Below are 20,368 nucleotides of genomic sequence, written 5' to 3' on the forward strand. Positions count from 1 at the left end.
CATTTCTCTAGAAGTACTCTCTAAATTTTTTCTAATATGAGATGGAAGGTTTTCATGCCTGGATGTTTTGGACCAGTCATTTATGAGGTCATTTGCTTTTTCAAGAGGAAAGGGATGAGCAACATTGCCAGTCTTTTTCCTGGTTATTTTATTTATACCTTTCCAAGCCAAACTCAAAGGGGTGGACCTATTTAATCCACTAACAAACTTCCCATTCCTGTTGCCTAAGTTCTTCCTTTCTATTCCTTGCATTTGTTAGTGCAGCTTGGAACGTTCTGAGCAGGTCTGGGGTTCTACATTCACGGTATGCTTTACCAATCCTCCTAGCTGCATGTTAGATTGCGTAGCTGTGGATCATTATAGTATTTACATTGGTTTTTATTGTTATTTATAGGGGTGGGTCTAAATAACAATGAAAACCAAAGTTTTTAAACTGCAACATTAACACTCCTCCTTCAGAGTGCAGGCACTGTAATAATAATATTTATTGTTATGATTATTATTATTGTTATTATTATTATTATTAGTGTTATTATTATTATTATTATTATTATTATTATTATTATTATTATTATTATTATTATTATTATTTGCCTTGTACATGCAGATTATTATTATTATTATTATTTAAAAAATACTAATACTAAATAGAAGCCCATAAGCTCAATATTAGCCAGGGCATTATTTTATAATTAACAATATATAGAAGCTATGTACACCAGGAAATAAGTCAAAACCCATGGAGATATATTAAGGTGTGAACGTTGTAAGAGGTAAACAAACATCATGGCGGCGGCGGCGACGGCTCGACCCATGACAAAACTACCAGATGGTTTTGACAGGTGCGAATATTATGGATAAAACCTGGGTTGGGGGAACCTATCAGAGTTTTAATGATATACTTTTATATAAGTCTACTTACATATACTCATAAGTAATGACAAAGGTAATCAAAATGTATGTAATGGAAAAAAGTCATACTTCACAGTCTGACTTTTTTGGGGTTATCCTAGGTAATTTACATTATGTATAATAATTGTACTAATGTGTACCTTTGCATAAATAAACTTAAGATTTTGTTCAGGTCAATAACTCGGACATTTAGTAACCCAGTAAAATAAGTGCGTCATCGGGGATTGTCGGTCTTATTTCCACCGGGGTCACCTAAATTTTCTCGCCCAGGATGCAACCCACCATAGTTCCTTAACACTTAATATTAAGATTTGTTGGGATTTTTAACTCGTAGGATTAACCATTCAAGATAACCCAAGAAAGTCAGTGCATCATCGAGGATTGTCATTTTTTCCACTGGGGTCCTCAATCTTGTCCCCCACAGTCGACTAACACCCAGGTTATCTACATACTGCCGAGTGAACAGGGACACCAGGTTTAAGGAAACATGCTCATTTCCACTCATTCAGGGATGAAACCCAGTCAGTGTGCAAGCTGAGACTACTACAAATTGAGCTAATTGTTGGATAATTAGCAGTAGCATGTGGAAGTTAGACCAAGGCTTTTATATAGGAGAAATTATGAGGGACCTAGACACTAGAGTCAAAGCAAATGTATATGTATACTAGAAGGACAGTATTAGTAATGTATGCTTTTTATACTGAACCACCTGATGAATTTCCAAGAGACAAAACTTAATAAAGTAGGAGACCGTTGCAGTAAATTGTGTTTAGAATTCACAGTATTATCTAAAACTTCTCAAAACATCTTTATTAATAAAATGCCCTAACCCTCATGTCTCAATGCATACTGTCAGCATATTCTACAATTGTATTGCCACACTGACTTCATTTGCTTATCCTGATTTAATCAACTGTACATAATGTACTACCTGTATTTGTGTCTGCCAATAACATCTGTGTGGCCTTGAAATCATTGTAATAAAATTATAAATTTTGTGTGAAATGCCTAAAACACTTAGGGAGGAGGAGATAAAACAGCTGTAGTTTAACTAATGTACACTACTGTGATGCAGTGCTGCATCATGAAAATTTACAGAAAACTTAGACTTAATGTTATTTTATCACACTTCATAATTGAATTTAAAAACTTTACTTGTAGATATTTTTTTGGCTGATATTTCTCTCCCGTATTAGAGGAAGTACAGCCTATGGGGCTTAAGCTATGTGCTCATAACACTGGAATATGGTGTCCACTAAATCCTACTGAAGCAAATTTTCATTAATTTCACAGATGGATCTGTTTGTATCCTGCATATATTAACAAAGACAAATCCCGTGCTGAAGGTCGAAGAATTCCTAAGGAGAAGGTGAGAAATAGTCACTCTGAGTGTACAGTACCTTCTTAATGTAACAGTAATATATCTTAATTTTGCCTAGTCCTCAAAACTTTTCCTAATTCAGAAAATATATTTTTATTTTGAATATTTACAAATAAAAAATGTTCTTAATAGGAATGAAAAATAAAATGTAATTTTGGAAAAATTTTAATTTGGAATTTTACAAATGAGTCATTTTTTTTAAATTGGGACTTTCTTAATAGTAAAAAAAAAAATTGGTTTAAATTTAGTCTAATTTTTATTTATTTATTTTTTTGTTGAATAAAAGGAGGTGTGTGATTTATAAAATGTGGAACTGCCTAAAATTCAAATACCCCTTACACATATTATAAATAAGAGAGAGAGATTACTGCATAAACATCCTCTTTACTTGATGACAGATTTTAAAAATGGGGAAGTCATTACATGAAATTATGTCCTTTAAAGGAGGTACCTTGATGCTGGTAAGGAGCTCTTGATCCTTTCCTTGGATTGAGCCTAATTGCCTTTCAGTTTTCCCATGCATTATATGACTGATATGGGTTTAACGCTCCTCCCAAGAATGTAATAATACATGAAATCATATACAGCTGTTCGAAAAAATTTGCATGGGTTATGTTATCAGAGATTCCACAGAAATAAGAATATGAGTACAGCCTTCCTCATTTAGCGACGTACTCATTTACCAACGACTCGGATTTACGACAGGCTCTCTGACAAGTATGCATGCCTAAATAATGTATATTAGAGCTGATTTCCTCTTCTGTTTATTACAATATACTATAGTATACTGCTGTATAAACACATTTAAAAATACAGTGGTACCTTGGGATACGAATTTATTTCGTTTCAGAAGGCTGTTCGTTTCAGACCCCTAAAAATACACTTACAAAAGAACTTACATAAATACACTTACATAATTGTTCGAGTTTTGAGCTGTTCGTATTCTGAGGTACCACTGTATACCAAAATGTCATAAATGGTGCAAAGGTGACATTAAAACATTATCAAAGATGGTTGACACAGACACACTACCATTATAGTATGCTCCTCACTTAGCGACGAATTCGTTTACCGACGTGGTCTTAGGAACAGAACTCCATCATTAACCCTTTCGGGGTTTTGCCCGTACTAGTACGGCTTACGCGCCAGGGTTTTTGACGTACTAGTACGCATAAATTCTAATGCCCTCAAATCTAGCAAGAGAAAGCTGGTAGGCCTACATATGAAAGAATAGGTCTGTGTGGTCAGTGTGTGCAGTATAAAAAAAAATCCTGCAGCACACAGTGCATAATGAGAAAAAAAAAACTTTGACCTTGTTTTTGGTTTAAAACAGCGATTTTACACTGTATTTTTGTATGGTATTTATGGTTGTATTCTAGTTTTCCTGGTCTTATTTTATAGAATGGAAGACATATTACAGAAATTGAGATGATTTTGATTGGTTTCACAATGAAAAGTACCTTGAAATTGAGCTCAAAGTAGCAGAAATGTTCGATTTTTGCCAAAGTTCAAAAGTAAACAAATCATGCCACGCGTCCAATACACGTCAACTGGTGAATCTAATATTCTTTCATAAGTGCACTGATATTATTTATACCATTTCTACACTAATACAGTAGTCTGCATAACAGTAAATTTTCTATTTTTTGTGAGAGTAAAAATTCAAAGTGGAAAGCAAAAGAAATGTAAGAGGGGCATGGGGATGTGACTAATGAACAGAGGAAATGTTATTTTAGTGCCAGGAATGTCTTTCTTGTTTATTCTGGACCCTATTTGGAAATTGGCATCTTTTGAAATTTGTGTGAAATTGGCAAAATTGCTAAATTCTGACCGCTTTATTGGATAGTTGAAATTGGCAAATGGGTGGTTTCTTGTACTCAATCGATAGAAAAAACGGAGTTCTAGCGAAATAGTTATGATTTTTGTCAACTAGTAACTGGAATTGGCTGAAAATAGGGCTCAAAGTGGGCAAAATTGCCGATGAGTAAACATCGTCGAGACCGCTAACTTCGCGAGAGCATAATTCCGTAAGTTTTTCATCAAATTTCATACTTTTGGTGTCATTATGATTGGGAAAAGATTCTCTATCTTTTCATAAGAAAAAATAATTTTTTTTTTTTTTTAAATTTTGGCAACCCTGAGAACAAGTCTCTGAGAGGGCCTGGCGACCCTCAAAGGGTTAAGTGAGGAGAGGCTGTAATACAAAATTGTCTCCATAATTTTGTTTCAGATTTTGGCTTATTTTATATTTCAGAAATCACATTTCCGTAGTGTATCATGCTATTTTGTTTAGCATTGACATTTATAATAAGCAATGACCAGAAAATTAAAATACTTGGGCATGGGAAACCCATTAAGTACAATTTAAATTAAATCTTGTATATTTAATTTTCGGTGTAGAGATAATGTATCAAGCCTGAGAAAATTGGGCACTGCCAGAAACCTGTAAGCAATTGAATCTATTTGTGGGATAGTCATCGCTAAAAATGTTGGTTAACTGAAACCCCCTAATAAGGAGGCCTGTAAATTTGTAAAATAGTAATATAGCAAGAAACCAGTGCTGTGACTTAAGAGGACAAGTTACATGCTGCATATCCTCACCTTACCTTAATTGTCTAATAACACTTCACCTAATCTTATTCACCTTTTCTCTCTCAGTTGTGAATTGATAATTATCTGGGATGGACTCAAACATCAACTAAAGATTTATCTCCCATTTGTGGATTAGTTGTAAACATTGTAAACAAGCATCATCTATCTAGATCATAATTTTGGAAACATGTAAAGCACTAGTTTATTTTTTTTTTTTTTTTTTTATGAATTTGGTCGAGTTGTGTTCTAGGTAAAGTGCAAGTAGGAAAAACATATGCCACCATTTTAATTAGGAATTATATTTCTAAATACCTACCTTAGTAGTACCTTCACTAATTCACTGCAGATTTAACCCTTTGAGGGTCGACAGGCCCTCTCCGAGACTCGTTCTCAGGGTCGGCCAAATTTAAAAAAAAAAAAATTCTTATGAAAAGATAGAGAATCTTTTCCCGATCATAATGACACCAAAAGTATGAATTTTGATGGAAAACTTAGGGAATTTTGCTCTCGCGAAGTTAGCGGTCTCGGCAATGTTTATGCATCAGCGATTTTGACTACTTTGAGCCCCATTTTCGGTCAATTCCACTGTACTAGTCGACAAAAAACATGAATATTTCGCTAGAACTCCATTTTTTCTATCGAATGAGTGCAAGAAACCACCCATTTACCGATTTCAACTATCCAGTACATTGGTCAGAATTTAGCAATTTTGCCAATTTCACACAAATTTCAAAAGATGCCAATTTCCGAATAGGGTCTAGAATAAACAAGAAAGACATTCCTGGCACTAAAATGACATTTCCTCTGTTCATTAATTCACGTCTCAAGGCCCCTCTTACATTCTTTTGCTTTCCACTTTGAATTTTTATTCTCACAAAAAATAGAAGATTTACTGTTATGCAGACTACTGCATTAGTGTAAAAAAGGTATAAATAATATCAGCGCACTTGCGAAAGAATATTAGACTCACCAGTTGACGTGTATTGGATGCGTGGCATGATTTGTTTACTTTTGAACTTTGGTAAAAATCGAACATTTCTGCTACTTTGAGCTCAATTTCAAGGTACTTTTCATTGTAAAACCAGTCAAAATCATCTCAATTTCTGTAATATGTCTTCCATTCTATAAAATGAGACCAAGAAATCTAGAATACAACAATAAATACCATACGAAAATACAGTGCAAAGTCGCTGCTTTATTCAAAAAAACGGTCGAAGTTTTTTTTTTCTCGTTATGCACTGTGTGCTGCAGGATTTTTTTTATACTGTGCACACTGACCACAAAGACCCATTCTTTCATATGTAGGCCTACCAGCTTTCTCCCACTAGATTTGAGGGCGCTCGAATTTAGGTGTACTAGTACAGTGGACCCCCGCATAACGATGGCATCACATAGCGATTATTTCGCATACCGCTTACTTTAATCGCAAAATTTTTGCCGCGCATACCGATTAAAAACCCGCTCACCGATTTTCGTCCGAGACGCGTCCAATGTGCGCCCTCAGCCAGCCTCACATGTGCCGCCCGTGCCATTGTTTACCAGCCAGCCTCCGCGGTAACATCCAAGCATACACTCGGAATATTTCGTATTATTACAGTGTTTTCGGTGCTGTTTCTGGAAAATAAGTGACCATGGGCCCCAAGAAAGCTTCTAGTGCCAACCCTACACCAATAAGGGTGAGAATTCCCATTGAAATGAAGAAAGAGATCATGGATAAGTATGAAAGTGGAGTGCGTATCGCCGACCTAGTCAAGTTGTACAAGAAACCCCAATCAACCATCGCTACTATTGTGGGCACCAAAAAGACAATCAAGGAAGCTGTTCTTGCCAAAGGTTTAACTGTGTTTTCGAAACAAAGATCGCAAGTGATGGAAGATGTTGAGAGACTCTTATTGGTGTGGATAAATGAAAAACAGCTAGCAGGAGATAGCGTCTCTCAAGCGATCATATGTGAAAAGGCTAGGAAGTTGCATGAGGATTTAATTAAAAAAATGCCTGCAACTAGTGATGATGTGAGAGAATTTAAGGCCAGCAAAGGTTGGTTTGAGAGATTTAAGAAGCGTAGTGGCATCCATAGTGTGATAAGGCATGGTGAGGCTGCCAGTTCGGACCACAAAGCGGCTGAAAAATATGTGCAGGAATTCAAGGAGTACATAGAAACTGAAGGACTGAAACCTGAACAAGTGTTTAATTGTGATGAAACAGGCCTGTTCTGGAAGAAAATGCCAAGCAGGACCTACATTACTCAGGAGGAAAAGGCACTCCCAGGACATAAGCCTATGAAAGACAGGCTTACTCTTCTCATGTGTGCCAATGCTACTGGTGATTGCAAAGTGAAGCCTTTATTAGTGTATCACTCTGAAACTCCCAGAGCGTTCAGGCAAAAGAATGTCCTCAAGGATAATTTGTGTGTGCTGTGGAGGGCAAACAGTAAGGCATGGGTCACTAGGGAATTTTTCTATAACTGGTTACACCATGCATTTGCCCCCAATGTGAAAGATTACCTAACTGAAAAGAAATTAGAACTTAAGTGCCTCCTGGTGTTAGACAATGCCCCTGGTCATCCTACAGACGTGGCAGAGCGACTTTATGGGGACATGAGCTTCATTAAGGTGAAGTTTTTGCCTCCTAATACCACTCCTCTCCTGCAGCCCATGGACCAGCAGGTTATTTCCAACTTCAAGAAACTGTACACAAAAGCTCTGTTTGAAAGGTGCTTTGTAATGACCTCAGAAACTCAACTGACTCTAAGAGAGTTTTGGAGAGATCACTTTAATATCCTCAATTGTGTAAACCTTATAGGTAAGGCTTGGGAGGAAGTGACTAAGAGGACCTTGAACTCTGCTTGGAAGAAACTGTGGCCAGAATGTGTAGACAAAAGGGATTTTGAAGGGTTTGAGGCTAACCCTGGGAATCCTATGCCAGTTGAGGAATCCATTGTGGCATTGGGAAAGTCCTTGGGGTTGGAGGTTAGTGGGGAGGATGTGGAAGAGTTGGTGGAGGAGGACAATGAAGAACTAACCACTGATGAGCTGATAGATCAACTTCAAGAGCAAGAGGCCAGACCTGGGGAAACTGGTTCAGAGGAGGGGAGAGAGAAATTGAAGAAGTTGCCTACTACAAAGATAAAGGAAATCTGTGCAAAGTGGCTTGAAGTGCAAACCTTCATGGATGAAAATCACCCTCACACAGCTATTGCAAGCCGTGCTGGTGATTATTACACTGACAATGTTGTGAAACACTTTAGGCAAGTCATAAAGGAACGAGAGGTACAGGCCACTATGGACAGGTATCTTGTGCGAAAGAAGTCCAGTGACTCTGAAGCTGGCCCTAGTGGCATTAAAAGAAGAAGGGAAGTAACCCCAGAAAAGGACTTGCTACCTCAAGTCCTAATGGAAGGGGATTCCCCTTCTAAACAGTAAGAAGATAATGCTCTCCCCTCCTCCCATCCCATCAATCATCACCAGATCTTCAATAAAAGTAAGTGTCATGTAAGTGTGCATGCCTTTTTCAGTTTGTGTGTATTAAAATTAACATTTCATGTGGTAAAAAAAATTTTTTTTCATACTTTTGGGTGTCTTGCACGGATTAATTTTATTTCCATTATTTCTTATGGGGAAAATTCATTCACATAACGATTATTTCGCATAACAATTACCCCTCTTGCACGGATTAAAATCGTTAACCGGGGGTCCACTGTACGTCAAAAACCCTGGGTCGTAAGCTGTACTAGTACAGCCGAAACCCTCAAAGGGTTAAAAAGAATAAATTATGTTTTTTGCTATATTCGTATATAATATACAGCGGAACCCCATACAATTCAGTTTTCAACGACTTTTTGGTGAAATTTTCCCCATTTTCGTACATGTGCTCGGAAATTGTCCGTACCAGATGCGTCCGCCTGCCCGCGGGACATGGCTGCTCATATGTTCGTGACTCAGTCTGCCTTTGTTACTCGTTCAGTGAACATTACTCTGTGTTCATTCGAAGCATTTCATAATAATCCATTGTTTTTGTGCTTGTGACTGCTAAATAAGCCATCATGGGGCCAGAAGGATTTTGAAGGGTTTGAGACTGATCCTGACGACCCTACGCCTGTTGTGGAATGTATTGTCTTTGGGGAAGTCCATGGGGTTGGAAGTGAGTGGCCAGGATGTGGAAGAGTTGGTGGATGACCACAGGGAAGAGCTAACCAGTGAAGAACTGCAAGACCTTTATCTGGAACAGCAACAGACCTTAGCTGAGGAAATTGCCTCTGAGGAAGAGAGAGGGGAGAATGTCCTCCTTCAGTGATTAAGGACATTTGTTCAAAGTGGAGTGAGGTGCAAAGTTTTGTGGAGAAATATCACCCTAACAAAGCTGTTGCAAGCCATGTCAGCAACATGTTCAATGACAATGCCGTGTCCCATTTTAGGCAAATCTTAAAGAGATGCCAGAAACAGGCCTCTCTGGACAGATTTTTTGTGCGACAGGGGTCCAGTGGCTCTCAAGCTGGTGCTAGTGCCAGTAAAAGACAAAGAAGGGAAGTAACCCCAGATAGGGCTTTGATACCTGAGGGGGATTCCCCTTCCAAACAATAACCTCTCCTCCCTCTCCCCTCCTTGCCATCTTCCATACACCAACAAGAGTCTTCAGTAAAGGTAAAAGTGATGTTAAATGTTCATTTATCAATTTCATTAGTCATTTATATTTCTCATTGTTTTCTGTATGTAAAACTATAGTTATTCTCTATAAAATGTATTTTTTGTTAATATTTTTGGGTGTCTGGAATGGATTAATTGGGTTTACACTATTTCTTGTGGGAAATATTACTTCAGTTTTCATACAAATTGGTTTTCGTCTAACCTTCTGGAATGGATTAAACACGAAAACCGGGGTTCCACTGTCATAATATATAATAATACAATATAATAATACATGTTTATTATACATTAGGCATCATAAATATATGCATGTCCATGAGTATACCTTCAGCAGACTATTTGCCTGATGAATTCAAGAAGTGCTAGGGCAACTTTTGTATGAAAAATAGTTACCTTTTCCATACTGCCAAAGTCATAAAGAATTGACTGAATTGTGATTTTTTAATACTTTAATGACTGGCCTGGAAATTCACTGGACTTAGATCTGATAGAGAATACTTGGAAACTTATTCAACATCAGTTTTGTGGCATGGAACACTTACTTATTCCTGTATTATATGTTTAAAACAATAGGGTATGGTGAAGTCTCATTTTCTGTGATTTGTGTGTGCATGTGCATACAGTATTTATGACACTGTAGGTGGCAAGAAAAAGTTTTTGTACAAAACTGACTGTAAATGTATTACTGTACAGTACATCATTGCTTTTATAGGCAGTATCAGCACCCACATGCAAGGAGATGCTAGATGTGCTCTCTACATCAGGCCTTCAGGTAAGCTATATTCACTCCTTAAAGTAGTAAACTGGGTTTGAGTAATTAAAAATTAAATTTCTATTTATTGTAATGAATTTTTTATATTTTTTCTGGGAATGTAGTGTGTTCAGAATTTTAAAGCTTAGTTGTAATTCTTACATGTTTAGATTATTTTGGCAAGTAGAAAAAAAAAAGATATATAAATTTCACTGCCAGTACATATCTAGTGCAGAAACTTGATGTACCAGTTTTTTATTTGCTACCCAATGCAGAATGCTAAAAAAAAAAAAAAAAAAAAAAAACTACAAAGTACCGTGTACCTTTTTGAACTGAGGTTATAATATCCTACATTTCTAATTCAATTTTAAAAATATACAATTTAAATACCTTGGTGGGCACTGGTCATTGGGAAAAAAAAATTTATGTTGCATGAAATATTTAATTATATATTCATAAATGTACTATGTACACCCACTAAACTTGAACAATTGAGCAAACCTGTTCATCTTTGTTTTTAGGTACTGGGTGAACGCAAGATTTACTGCCGTGAAAAGAGCAAAGAACCTATATATTGGGGCAGAGTGCGTGTTCAACTGAAGAATCAGACCGGAGAACCTATAAATCCCAGATTCAGGTACTGTTTAATTTTCATACTAATTTTATTATGGCCTAATAGCTTAAACTTAAAAAGATATTATTGAGCCAGTTCAATTTTTAAATGGGAGTGGAGATAGGAATATGGTTATACAGTAAAATACTCAACTAACACAAAGCATAGATTACCACATTCACTAATGAAGTTTAATACTGTATTTTCAGCTTTTTATTTTGTTACATCAAATATTTTATATTTCAGATCTCGTGAGGATGTCATGTTCTTCACTGCAGAGAAGATTCCCCAACTGAAAACAAGAACAAACCCTAAACATAACCAGGATTCTCAGCAGCAACAAGGAAAGCAGGGCAAGGGAAAGAAAAAAAAGTAATCCAGTGTTTTGAATATTATGGAACCAGTAAAGAATAAAATGTATGCAATTTTCATTGTTTAAAGGTTCCTGTTGCTGTGTAGAGCTTGCAGTTTTATTAATATTCTGTTGCATTCACATACAAGGATTTTTGAATAACTAGCATTGTAACATATTAACAGTAGTTCTACATAGTACATACCCACTGAAGCAGGGTGCTTTATGAGTTTCCTATATGCTTTTTTGGGATTATAATAATCTAATGGGGTTTCAATTTTTTTGTACCACACTGGTTTCTGTCTTGTAATTTGAGATTGCCACTTGAATGAAGCTTTTAAGCACTCCTGACTTAATAATAGTCTAGGATGGAATGAAGTGTCATCTTGTTTCATTTCCAATTTGTGGGACAGTTAATGGTTCCAGCCATGGTATTTATTGATTTTATTCTTCATTGTTAAAAAAAAACTTATATAGTAATTTTGTAGTAAAGCCCAATGTATGATTTAAGGACAAATTTTTAATGTGTTTCAGGAATGGGAGAAAGAGGGAAGGGTATCCTTTTTCTGGACACCAAAATAATAATAATCAGAAGTACACCAAAGTACAGTAGGTTAAACATCCTCTAACTCTATGGTCTCAGTTTAAGTTTAGTCTTTTCTTGGTAGAGGCAGTTTTCTCAAATATAGGCCTCAATCTCTTCCCTTGTCCTGTATCTTTCTTTCCATAATGAATGTATCTCTCCTTTCCATAAATATAGTAATTTGAAATGTGAGAATTTACATGTTTTTGTCATACATCATTTTAAATGGTATAATTAAATGACTCAATTTTCTGAATTCATTGTAGAGGTAAGATGGTTAGCACTTCATGAATATAATATGCAGTCTTAAATGGCTAACAAAAACTAAACAAAATATAATGTGCTTCAGAAGGGTTCTGTAGGTATGATACCCCAGTTGAAAATAAAAAGGCACATAAGCACTTATAAAGCCCAGTACAAATCCAAATGTCTCTTCAGGTAAGATGCCCAAGTATTGAAGGCTTGAATCCAATAAGAAGCAGCATTCTTGCTGCTGAAGAATTCAGAAGATCAAAATGTAGTGTCTTTTTACACTATGGGTTTCCTCAATTTAAACTTTTTTTTTTTTTTTTTTTTAACAAGTCAGTCGTCTCCCACTGAGGCAGGGTGACTCAAAAAAGAAAGAAATCCCCAAAAAGAAAATACTTTCAGCATCATTCTACACTTTCACTCATAATCTGGGCCATTAGCTTGGACTCGACCCCTGCAACTTCAACTAGGTGAGTACTGTGCTTGCAGAGGCACCCAGATACAACAGTTTAGAAGCATATATAAAGATATATGACATATCCCTCCAAACTGCCAATATCCCAAACCCCTCCTTTAAAGTGCAGGCATTGTACTTCCCATTTCCAGTACTCAAGTCCAGCTATATAAAAACAGCTGGTTTCCCTGAATCCTTCACTAAATATTACCCTGCTCTCACTCCAACAGCTCGTCAGGTCCCAAACACCATTCGTCTCCATTCACTCCTATCTAACGTGCTCACGCATGCTTGCTGGAAGTCCAAGCCCCTCGCCCACAAAACCTCCTTTACTCCCTCGCTCCAACCTTTTCGAGGACGACCCCTACCCCGCCTTCCTTCCCCTACAGACTTATATGCTCTCCATGTCATTTGCAGTTAAACCCAGCTGAACCTTTTAAGAAAATACACCAACTCATTAAAAGTTTGATGACAGTCATAATTGTTATAAATTGGCAAATTTTGTACCTATACAGCCTAAAACTAATTTGAATCTTTCTTGTGGTTAGCTACATGAAATGGTTAGCTACATGAAATGTAGGGATTCAGAAAAGGCTTTCAAATTATTACACAGAAACAAAGTAGTATACAGTGGACCCCCGGTTAACGATATTTTTTCACTCCAGAAGTATGTTCAGGTGCCAGTACTGACCGAATTTGTTCCCATAAGAAATATTGTGAAGTAGATTAGTCCATTTCAGACCCCCAAACATACACGTACAAACGCACTTACATAAATACACTTACATAATTGGTCGCATTCGGAGGTAATCGTTATGCGGGGGTCCACTGTATTTTAAACAAAATTGGTACAAACAGTCCACTGTAAATCTAAACCTTCCTTTATTCAGGATATATCAGTGCTGAAAGTTTTAAGCTGATCAGAAACTACACCCCTTATGGGTTTAGCACTTGCCCCATGAATGTAATAATACAGCAAAAACTTCTCAAGGAAGGTTCCTGGATGCTGGTTAGGGTCCTCCCCTTTGTATCAAGCTTGCTTACACCCCCATTCCCCTTATGAGTTTAACATTTCCCATAAATATAATAGTAATACTATTCAGGCTATAGCATATAAACCAACATTTAAATTTGTTCATTAAAATTGGCAGTTTTATTCCCACACAGCCCAACAATACTCAACCTTCATCCCCATTAAGATACACCAGCTTTGAAACTGACAACCACTATGGGTGCTGTATTTGGGATGATTCTTAATATAACTTAATCATTATTAGTGGAGTACTGTACAGTAGTACTTTAGGTTGAAATTCCTTGAAGAAGAGGTACACACCTTGATCCTGCTGAGGAACTTTTGAGTCAAGATATTAGACCTCTTCCTTGGTGCCTTGATGCCGACAAGAGGCTTTTTATCAAAGGAAATTACCCTATTCTCCCTTGGATCGAATCTGATTGCCTCCCACTCTCTCTATAACTCCTATAGGTTTAGTGCTTCCATGATTATTATAATCTCATCCAGGGATGTTTCCAGATGCTGGTGAGCTTTGATCCAAGGAAATGCACTTGTTCTTCCTTTCCTTGGATCCTATTACCCAGATGCTGTATGATCCTTATGGGTTTAGCTGTTTCCCATCCTTTCTAGGTAGGTGCCTTAAGGCCAGTGAAGGGCTCTTGATCTGAGGAATTGGAGCTACCCTTTCTTTAATCAGTGCTGTATGACCCTTATCTGTTCAGAATTACATACTATGAAAAAAGTGCTTCCCCCATGATTATTATAATTTGGACTGAAATGCATTGTTATGGCATTATGACAATTGAAAGGTTAAGTGGGATTGCCCTATAAAGGAAAGAGCTCCAGCGAAATAACAGACAGTTTCAGATAAAGGCTTTGGACACTCAGAGCCATATGAACAGTAACAAAACCGGCATTGTCAGAAGAACTCCCTTACCAAGGGAGCTGGAAAAGGAAAAGGTATTGCTAATGTCCTCTCAAGGGAGGTTCGTTGATTCTGGTGAAGGGCTCTTGATAGGAATTTGACTTGCCTTCTACCATGGATCGAATCTGCTTGACTCCCAACTCTCCTGGTGTATGACCTCTGCTGGTTTAGCTCTTTCCCATAAATGTAATTATTATTATATCTTATTAGTTTTGCCCTGTTGATATACTATGGTAAGTAAGTTTATTCAAGTATACACAAATACAGTTACATAGATTATCATACATAGCATATGTGTAGAGAACCTAGGATAGCCAAAAAAAGTCTGACAGTGACTTATTTCCATTGGGATCCTTTCCTTATTTCCTTATTTCTATGTGATATAACCTATAGCAGCAGAAGACCATACCAGGTTCCACTTAATCTGCTAAGAACAGGAAACTGAGGTGACAGTGGGCAGTCTCACCAAAATTGGACAGTCGAAGATTGGAAAATCATCGCCTGGACTGATGAATCACGATTTCTGCTGCAACATGCAGATGTTAGGGTCGGAATTTATCATAAGCCTTTGGGAAGTGGTGGAACAGGTGATATGCAGCATAAATGCACAATCAACAAGACCAGGATCTCTTAAGCTTTAGCCTGGTGGCTAAAGCTCTCGCTTCATACATGGAGGGCCCAGGTTCGATTCCCAGTGGGGTGGAAACATTTTGACATGTTTCCTTACACCTGTTGTCATATTCACCTAGCAGTAAATAGGTACCTGGGTGTTAGTTAACTGGTCGCATCCTGGGGGACAAGATTGAGGACCCCAATGGAAATAAGTTAGACAGTCCTCGATGACGCACTGATTTTCTTGGGTTATCCTGGGTGGTTAACCCTCCGGGGTTAAAAATCTGAAGAAAATTTTATCTTACTTTATCCAGCACTTTGTTGAATCCGTCATGAAGAATTCACTCTTCTGAGAACAAAGTGGAAAAAAAGGGGCTCTATCCAGTACAAGAGCGATGTGCAGTGCTGTATGGGATGCTCTACCCAGTTCAAGAGAGAGATGCAGTACTGTATGACCCTGGTGGGTTTGGCACTTAGCTTTAATTATAATAATGAGGGTGTACCTAATAGTGACCATCGAATGCATTTCTCATTATTATTATTATTATAATCAAGGGGGAAGCACTAAACCCGTAGGATTATACAGCGCCTATGGGGGGATGGAAGGCATTCAGGCTTAATTCAGGGAACTGGAGCACAGATCCAATTCCCTAGATCAAGAGCCCCTCACCAGCGTCAAGGAGCCTTCCTTGAGGGGTATGTATTTCTCAGAAACCGAGAAGCAGGGATCAATACGGCGTAAGCTGTTGTGCTCTATAAATCCTCCATTCTTTTTTATTATAATAATAATAATAATATAAATCCTCCAACAATGAAAAAAAGTATAGTATATCTATAGCATACATTAAGAACTTCCCGTTAGTTTCTATAGTCAAGGGACGTGTTCCCCTTTCACTACCCGACTTCGGAATCAGGACTTGATACCGAGCAAGCTTTCACTGGCCCTATAAATCCAAAACAAGGATAAATCTTCGTTGACTGTGGACATCTCGCTTTCGTCTAAGCATCAGTGACAAATTTTCCCCGTACTTTCTGGGACGCCTATCCTTATCTTCCTTTGTCCAATGCTTAGTTCCATTTTGCAGCTTTGCGGATAATTCTTTAACGGTTTTGGTGGGAAGCCGGTTGTTGAACTCAGGTGAGTGTGTGGACGTCTTGGTTTCCTGGAGCTTGAAGAGGGGATTCCACTTGGTCTATCTGGGAAATTTTAGTTTCTGTTTCTATTTACAAAGGGGCTCTTGTTCCTTTTTCTTTCATCACCCAGTTTTGGACAATAGCTCTTCTCTGTACTAACAAAAACTAAACAAAATATAATGTGCTTCAGAAGGGTGCTGTAGGTATGATACCCCAGTTGAAAATAAAAAGGCACATAAGCACTTATAAAGCCCAGTACAAATCCAAATGAATAGTGAATAGTTAAATAGTCAAGGTTAATGTTTTAGTAGCTGACCTATATTCAGCTGACCAGTGTACAGTGAGAGAATCATAGCAGAAAAAGCCAAATATATCTATAAACTCAAGGAAAGTCAGGTGGTGTTACTCCCCTCAGTGTTTTAAAAATGGCTGAGTCAGCAAAACAGGTCAGGAGACAACAACACGACACAACCCCCGATAAATGGAACTGAGGGGGATTTGGAAGGATAAAACCATTGATTAAACCTTTCTGGTCTACCAGAATGGAAAGGAGTTAGAAGTTAATTGGTGAAGCCAGACTGTGAAGTGAGGTGGGTAGGGGAGGGTGTAATAAAGGGTTAAATGTAAGGGTGTTGTGAAGTTAAGGGAAAAGTGAGCAGTGAAGAGGGTTTTGAAGAGGTTAACTGTAAGGGTTTTGTGAAGTTAAGGGAAAAGTGAGCAGTGAAGAGGGTTTTGAAGAGGAAATTTTACTAGTAATTCAGTGTAATTAAAGCAGATACTAAGTGTACTAGGGACTGGAAAAGAGAAATAAATATTATTGTATATGAGTATAAGAGCGAAGAGTGAAAATGGCAGGCATTAGAGGGGTACAGGCTGCCATAATTATATTTATATTTCTTCTTCAATTCCATGAAGAAAGAAATCAGTCATGGGGGTTGGAAAAGGTGAATGGAGTAACAGCGCCCTGGACAGTAAACGCCCAACAGTTGCCATCCTACCAGAAAAGTAAACCTCACTATCGCCGCAAGGTATGGCAACACCGCATACCCAAACAAAAACAATGGCACACAGCTCTTATTGTAGCGCTCTTAAGTGGTGATATCCAAATTAATCCAGGACCTCAAACTATTGTGCAGAGGCAAAACAGACAGATAAATGACGGCAATAATGACGGTCTAGTAGCTAGGGATGATAACCTTAACTCCATATGTAATGCATACATAGTATGGAAAATTTTCTAGGGTGTTTATCTGTATGTACCTCAACATTATATACATACAAGTAATCTCATTGGGAGACGACCATATTGTTTACCGTAGTCACCCCGGGTAGACATGTGAGAAAACTTAACCACCTCTGGTCACTACAGGTGGCCCCTTCGACCTCACAATCTTATCCATATCTATCCGAGACCAGTATGGATTGGGTAGCACACACAAGTACGGTGCTACTAATTAATTGTGGACTGTATAGATTATATTAGTTTCGCTGAATGAAGGGGAGGGGGGTAGGATACACCTGGATACATCCGTCAAGGAAAACATTTGTACATAATCCCACCACTTACCAGATGTTCTCTGGTGGTCACTTGATGTAGCTGGATCACTCATAACCTATCTAATTATAACATAACACTACTGGCCAGCATAAGTTTGCTATAACTAGAAGGGTTACTTAACTGTGGGTGATTGATACTCCTTATTTCTTCCATTCACCATCTCAGTTTCGATGTCCTGCTACACCGACACGGTTCTCATTCCGGCAGGACGAGGTATCCGTCGGTTTGTCCCGGTTAGAAGTCGTGATTCCATAAATCTCCATTATCCCCGGTACGAGAGTCACACGTTCACTCGGAGCAAGGCGCTCTATTTCCCATCCCGCATTCTCTTAACTCAATGCTATTATCACTGATTACATTACCATTCACAAGACGATTTAACGTCTCATAACTATTACACAAATTAGAGGTCACTCCATTAAGATCTGAGGCCGATGAGCGAGGATTAACACACGGGTATGTCCCCTGGACACACCCTGGCCGTGCACCTGACACCCGGTCCTACTCTTATCACACTTTTTACCACTCTATTACCGTGGTCCCGTAAATCACGTTCCCTCACTCTCCACCAGGAACAGTTACGACACTTCTTATTATGAAATGAGGCCTATATTAATCCTTAGGCCGCCGTGAATGTCAATTTCGTGGTTCCATGCTTTCTCAGCTTCTTCACCACATTCAAAACAATCCGCGCCTACCTCCCCCGCACATCCGCGCATGCGCCAAGGGAACTCTTGGTTCTACTCCATTTTCAAATACATTTTGACTCATATCGGCACATAAAACACCTATTAGGCGCTATAGTTTCGGAAAATTAAAAATTTTCCACACTGCGGCCGGGCGGAAGTCGTTGTTAGACGACTTAAATTGCGTCTTCCTCCAGGAGACGGTTCCAGCCCTCTCTAGATTGCGCTGCTGTTTTCCTAGTGGGTCTTACTACAGTTTCTTCTTGCATTACCCGGTCAGTGTCTTCAATATCACTCGTGTCACTTTCCCTTAGGTTTCCATCTGCACTGGATTGAACACCATTTAATTCTAAGGGAATTAATTTATTAATGGTACGCAAACTTTCCTGACCACGACACAACACTTTGACGTTTCTGACAACACCTTGTGCATCTGGGTATAATGTAACTACCTTGCCCAGAGGCCACAGTGTTCGATGTTGTTCAGTATCAATTAACACAATGTCACCTGGTTGAATGTTCTGTCGGTTTACTGCCTCTGGCGCACCATAAAAGTGTTCACGTAGTGTAAGAAGATATTCTTTACGCCACACATCAGACCAATGAATAATTACCTTATTTAACATTTTGAACTTGTCACTCAACACAGTCACGTTATTATAATCCTCATCACTTCCCTCGGGATTATCTCTATAGATAGGCGCAGCTTCTAACCTTTGTCCACATATTAGGTGAGAGGGAGTCAGTACCTCCGCGTCAGGAGTGTCGCTCATGTATGACAGAGGGCGATTGTTCACTCGATTCTCTGCCTCCACCAACACTGCCCGGAACTCCTCCAAATCAATTCTCTTCCTGTGTAGCACCTTACGAAGACATCTTTTCACTGTACCTATCATTCTTTCGTACAGTCCTCCCTGCCAGGGGGCTCTGGGAGTAATAAATTTCCAGACACACCCTCGCTGGGTCAACAAAGACTGTACATCATCACTCTTATTTAATTTCATCAAGTGTTGAGCACCCGCTACAAAATTGGTGGCATTATCTGAGATCATCAATCTTGGACAGGATCGTCTAGCTGCAAATTTCCGGAACAGCTGTATGAACTGTTCTGCAGACAAGTCCTGAGCCACTTCTAGATGAACAGCCCTAGTAGCTGTACAAGTAAATAGACATACATACACCTTCAAGGGGACACCATCTGAAGTACCCGTCAAAATGATTGGCCCACTATAGTCCACTCCGGTCACATCAAATGGTTTTACCAACTGCACGCGTTCCTTGGGCAATGGTGGAGGACCTGGGTACATGTAGGTTCTGGCATCCACCCGGCGACATATTACACACGACTTGATAACCCCCTTTACACTTTGCCGTCCTTGTGGAATCCAGAAGGTTTCCCGAATACAGTTTAAGGTATCCTGTACCCCACCGTGCATCACGTTATTATGGGCATTAAAGACAATCAAGGTTGTCAGGTGATGAGTTTTGGGCAGCAAGATAGGGTGCTTAGCATATTCCCCCAATTCAGCATTTTGTAACCTGCCTCTGCACCTAATTACATCATCCTCTAAATACATCCCCAGCTTTTCTATTATTGAGCCTTTCACAATTTTTCCGTCCATCATGAATTTAATCTCATCCCTGTAGGTTTCTTCTTGTACCCTCTGTAGCCAGTATTTCAGGGGATGGGGAAAATTATGTGAGATATTCATCTTACTTATAAATTTAAACACTAACCTGGTCACACTAATCAGCTTAGGTAAGGAAGAATACCTGTTCATATCAATGGCTAAGGAGGGACTACTGACCGGAGCGGTGCTCACCGTAATTTCGACAGGAGCAATATGTGCCTTTTGCACCGGCCAGTTAATTTTGTCCACCAGCCAACTTGGCCCTTTAAACCACGATAAA

General features: G+C 38.5%; 1 protein-coding gene across 1 annotated transcript; it reads left to right on the top strand.

Moving 5' to 3' along the window:
* Positions 1-696: 696 nt before the first annotated feature.
* Srp19 (signal recognition particle 19) lies at positions 697-11,319 on the top strand. Its single transcript, XM_053799186.2, has 5 exons — positions 697-842; positions 2,206-2,281; positions 10,241-10,300; positions 10,801-10,916; positions 11,139-11,319. The coding sequence occupies exons 1-5, from the start codon at positions 787-789 to the stop codon at positions 11,266-11,268; spliced, it is 438 nt and encodes a 145-aa protein (XP_053655161.1). The 5' UTR covers positions 697-786; the 3' UTR covers positions 11,269-11,319.
* The last annotated feature ends 9,049 nt before the right edge of the window (positions 11,320-20,368 follow it).

The sequence above is a fragment of the Cherax quadricarinatus genome, chromosome 66, assembly GCF_038502225.1.
Source record: "Cherax quadricarinatus isolate ZL_2023a chromosome 66, ASM3850222v1, whole genome shotgun sequence".
NCBI classification, from domain to species: Eukaryota; Metazoa; Arthropoda; class Malacostraca; order Decapoda; family Parastacidae; genus Cherax; species Cherax quadricarinatus.

Excerpts from the sequence above, each read along its gene's own strand:
- Srp19 (XM_053799186.2), top strand. The coding sequence starts at position 787 with ATGGCGGCGGCGGCGACGGCTCGACCCATGACAAAACTACCAGATGGT. Across the intron at positions 2,282-10,240 it reads GAAGAATTCCTAAGGAGAAG|GCAGTATCAGCACCCACATG; the intron begins GTGAGAAATAGT and ends TTGCTTTTATAG. Across the intron at positions 10,301-10,800 it reads TCTCTACATCAGGCCTTCAG|GTACTGGGTGAACGCAAGAT; the intron begins GTAAGCTATATT and ends CTTTGTTTTTAG.